The 4338-nt window shown below is 37.7% G+C and overlaps 1 protein-coding gene across 1 annotated transcript; it reads right to left on the reverse strand.

Annotated features, from left to right (window-relative positions):
* Window positions 1–605: 605 nt before the first annotated feature.
* LOC120258858 (jasmonoyl--L-amino acid synthetase JAR4-like) lies at window positions 606–3593 on the reverse strand. Its single transcript, XM_039266310.1, is given in 5 exon segments — window positions 606–1335; window positions 1736–2556; window positions 2958–3059; window positions 3134–3162; window positions 3164–3593. Coding segments are annotated over 5 exon segments (1746 nt in total). The 5' UTR covers window positions 3416–3593; the 3' UTR covers window positions 606–793.
* Window positions 3594–4338: the final 745 nt, after the last annotated feature.

Below are 4338 nucleotides of genomic sequence, written 5' to 3' on the forward strand. Positions count from 1 at the left end.
GCATCCCATATTATAGTATAAACATAGGAGATAATTTAATGACTAGGAGTTTAATGAGTTGATGAAGTATTATCAACATTATATTCTAAGATAATATAACGATTAAAGTTATAAATAACTGTGATCATCAATAGCAGCAATATTTACCAGCGAACTGTTCAACACTAGGGAGCATCTACATTTTCAGATGTTCCAGCACATATTGGTCAAGATGTCAACATTTACATTCTTCAGATAAGTGCTTCTCATTCAAGCTGTCAGTTTCTGAAAAATAAAATACTAAAATTATTTCTGTCGCAAAATAATTCTAAAAGTGCTTCTTTTTTTTAATATAGAATAAACACTTGGAAATGAAAAACACCAGTATAACGTTCAAAGGGGCCCAGATGAATACCAACAAAGTCCTTCATTTAACGCTGAAATCTAATGGCCACCACCTCTCGTCATTGCTGTCTAGTGTCTTCCTGGATTCCACCCAAAAGGTTGGGTATTCAGTATTCTTGAATCCACTGAGACCAGCGTAACCCTACAGCATTCAACAGCCCACCCTTTTTGACCATCAACCTGTCACACTTTGTTGAAACATCCCTTAATGAAGCCCACAATAAAAGTCTTGTTCACACTAGCATGAACAAATCATACATTAACATCCAGTTTTTACATAATTAAAACTGCCTAGGCTTCTTATTGCAACAAAAGAAAACAGAACAGAAAAGTTACATATAGAGAAAGAGATTTTACATACTCCATTTGAAATAGCATACTGATAAACAAGCAAGAACATTACTAAGTTTTAGTCATATGCTGCGCTAAAATAGCTATCCATAACATTACTATTAAGTATCTGCAAGACTTTGCTGTTCGATAAGCCTACGCATCGTGGCGTCTTGAACTGGCTTACGGCCGCGCCAAGGCTAAGAAAATGGTCAAGGATCTTCTGAAAGGTGCCCCTCTGGACAATTCGGAGTTCTAGTGGTCCTATGGAACGGACTTTCCTTGATGAAATGTAGCCTGCATCGACAAATGCCCGGTCTAAACAATCACAACAATTGCTTAGTACATCCTCACAGGCATCGCCGTTGAGTTCCCAGAAGATCACATAGTGACCAGGTTCAGTTGAAACATCTACGTGGCTAGAGAAGTCCACAACTTCGAGCTTTTCGGCCGCCAAGAGTTTGGCAGCTTCTTCAACTGCCAATTGGAGGTCTTTTTCTGTGTTCTTGTCAATGTTGATTGTTAATAGAAGGCTTCTCCTGCAAACAAACTTGAGTTCTGGTGTGGAGTTGTAAAAGCCAGCTACTTTCACTACATCACCGAGCCTATATCGATACAAGCCTGTCATTCCAATGGAAAGAATTAATTCCAAGTCACTATAATTATATCTTAAGAATAAAGGAACTTACTTTATGCAAAGAGTCTTTTTTTTTTCTTAACAAATGTTTGAACTACTAAATTATAATTAGTTATCCACACTTATCTGCAGCAAGTCAAAAAGTTGTGAGAATGTTGTAAAAAAGGCAGTTAACAAAGGTATATAATCAGCTCCAATCTCTAAAAAGCAATGGCATTTGACTCAAGTCTACCAAAGAATCCTTTAAATTTCCTCTTTTACTCAAGTGATGTAGCAGCACGAGACAGTTGGTTTTCTGGTTTCCAAAAATTGTTTATCTTCAAAATTTCTTAACCATGAAAATAAGTAAAACACTAAAGACAGATGCATTATACAGAAAATTACCTGCAAAACTAGTAACAACAATCTCATATTCTTTCCCGACCTCAACTTCAGCAAGACCAACCGGTTCTAACTCTGCATAAGAAGTGGTTGAAGGTCGTTGCTCTAATTTCTGCTCAGCGTTCTCCTCAAGAGGAATAAATTCGAAGTAACCAATATCAGGAAGCACAGCAAAGGTTGCCAATTCAGGAGGCAATGTTGGGTTCACATTAGCTCCAATCCAACCTTCAGAAGATCCGTAATCAGCACTCATTAGTGGTAAATTTCCGGCATAATGCCTTAACTTCTTCAAATATGGCTCCATTGAACCAGTCATGATTCCATAAACATATTTTGCATTAGGCCAAAGCTCGGGGATCACACCATACCAGTTGCTTAAACCTGTGCATTTTGTATATATAGAATCTGCTAACTCTGGATCAGGCTTCAAAAGTTCAGAAACAGCGTCTCGCATTGAAGGAATGGTAATTCTACTAGATAGAACTCCTTCTCTAATGTCAGCACAAAGTTCTTTCCAAACATCCTCAAATGTTCGGAAAGCATGGACGATGCTATGTGCAAATGTGGATGATACAAGCTGCACTTCATTAGAATAGATAAGCCCACAGAGAAGATGGCAGTACAGGGACTGGTGAAAGTCCGAACCAAATATCACTTCATCTGGGCTGCAACACTGGGACTGGAGATTCATCATTGTGCGTTTAAATTGTTCACTTCTGTACACGTTTGTTGTGGCTGTTGTTGCAGTAAGACCCCCTCTTGTCATGATCCGTTTGCTGCTGTAAATGAATTGAAGTGCTTTTCCATTCGCTATTGGGAATTCCCTGCAAATTTTAGTTGAGCATAAGACTGCAGCTTCACATGAGAATACATGAATTTTAACAGCCAAAGCATGACAATAATAAAAAATTTGTAAAGGTTTAAAGATTGTTACACAAACAAGGTGAATGAGATTCAATCCAGAAAGAGACTAAAAGGAAACTGAAGAAGTTCACAAGGAAGGGCAAACAACAAATCAAAATTTCCTCAGAATATCCACCAAAATAAAAATCAAGCAGAAATATTTAAGCCATCACATAACCTTTATGAAGAACAAATGCTCCAAAAACACATGCTCTGACAAACAAATTAGAGAAAAAAAAAATATATACAGATAAAACTTTTCTTTTATCTTCTTTTCCTCCATTTCACCTCAATCCAATTAGACAGCACTAGAGCTTCATACCTGTTTCTGAAAGCATAAGAAGTCTGATATATCTGCATGGTGGATTTCACCAATTCTTCATTGAAAGGCACAAGCTTTGGCCTCCCTTGGGTAGTTCCAGAGCTACAACACAACACCAACTCCTTAAAATCAACAAGTCCTACTTCAACAATCAATCGAGTCAAAGAATCAAATACCTTAAGGATATGGAAGAGATGGGCTTTCCCAGTGAGCACAGGAGAAGTATCTCCATCAGCAATCCTCCGAATATAAGGCTCCAAATCAGGATGAGTGACAAGGGGCACACAAGCCTTGAAGCTGTCTGGATCAGTCCTTCCATTAAGACCCAAACTTTGCAAATACTCAGCATCAGAGTTCTCTTCCAGGATCCTCCTCAGAGTCTCTATCTGCACCCTGCCAGCATCCCTGGTTGAAGCTTCAAAGGACTCTATCACGCTCTCCAAGCTGAACACCACCATCTTTTCCAAAGCTTGGTCTTTTTTCCTTTCTCTTCCAATTCAAACGCGCTATTAACAGACAGGAGGAAGAAAAAAAACTTCAACTTTCAAGACTTTGACTGAGATTGGAAACAGCTATTCTACATAAAGATCCAATTTTTTTTTATCCAAGAAACAAGCAAGAGAGAGAGAGAGAGAGAGAGAGCTCACAACTTTAAGACTGAAAAGGGGATGGAATAGGGAGAGGAAACAAGGGAGAAGGTGAAAACTTTGAACCCTGTGCCTCTTCTATTGTTTGTTTTGGCTGGGTTGTTGTTTGGGAGTTGGGAATGAAGAAGTGGGAGGGGCAGGGAACCTTCCCTTTATAATGGAAGAAGAGAGAAGAGAGAGGGCCAAAGGCCAAAGAGTGGGTGCTTCTCCAACTTAGAAGTTGCCATTTTTATTAAGGATGAATGAAAGGAATCAGTGTCCAGTGCCCACACTCCACTCTGCCGACCTCCATTGGAGCGTTGATGTCGCTGTTTACTTCATGTGCACTTGCATTGACTCTCAAAGCTTGGAATTTTTTCTTCTCTCTCTCGATCATTTGCATGGCTAACCTTTGCTTTGTTTTGCTAATATATCATCTTTTCAGTTGGATGCTTTTGCTTTTTTCCTCTCTCTCTCTCTCTCTCTCTTTTAGTTTGTTCTACTTCTACCTAATGAATGAATCCAGCTTGCAATTTTATTAATTTTTAATAATCAGTTATTAATACTTTAATTCCTAATTATGATTAAAACTAAATATATATAAAATAAATAAATAAATAAATAGTCTCACCTTCAATCAAGAAGAAAAAAATTCTATGCTTTTATATATATATATATATATAACTTATTTTCTCAACCAAAATCATAAGACCTACATTGGCTAGATTAGTTATTATACAACCATTTTTATTTTT

This window comes from Dioscorea cayenensis, chromosome 4 (genome assembly GCF_009730915.1).
Source record: "Dioscorea cayenensis subsp. rotundata cultivar TDr96_F1 chromosome 4, TDr96_F1_v2_PseudoChromosome.rev07_lg8_w22 25.fasta, whole genome shotgun sequence".
Taxonomy (NCBI): Eukaryota; Viridiplantae; Streptophyta; class Magnoliopsida; order Dioscoreales; family Dioscoreaceae; genus Dioscorea; species Dioscorea cayenensis.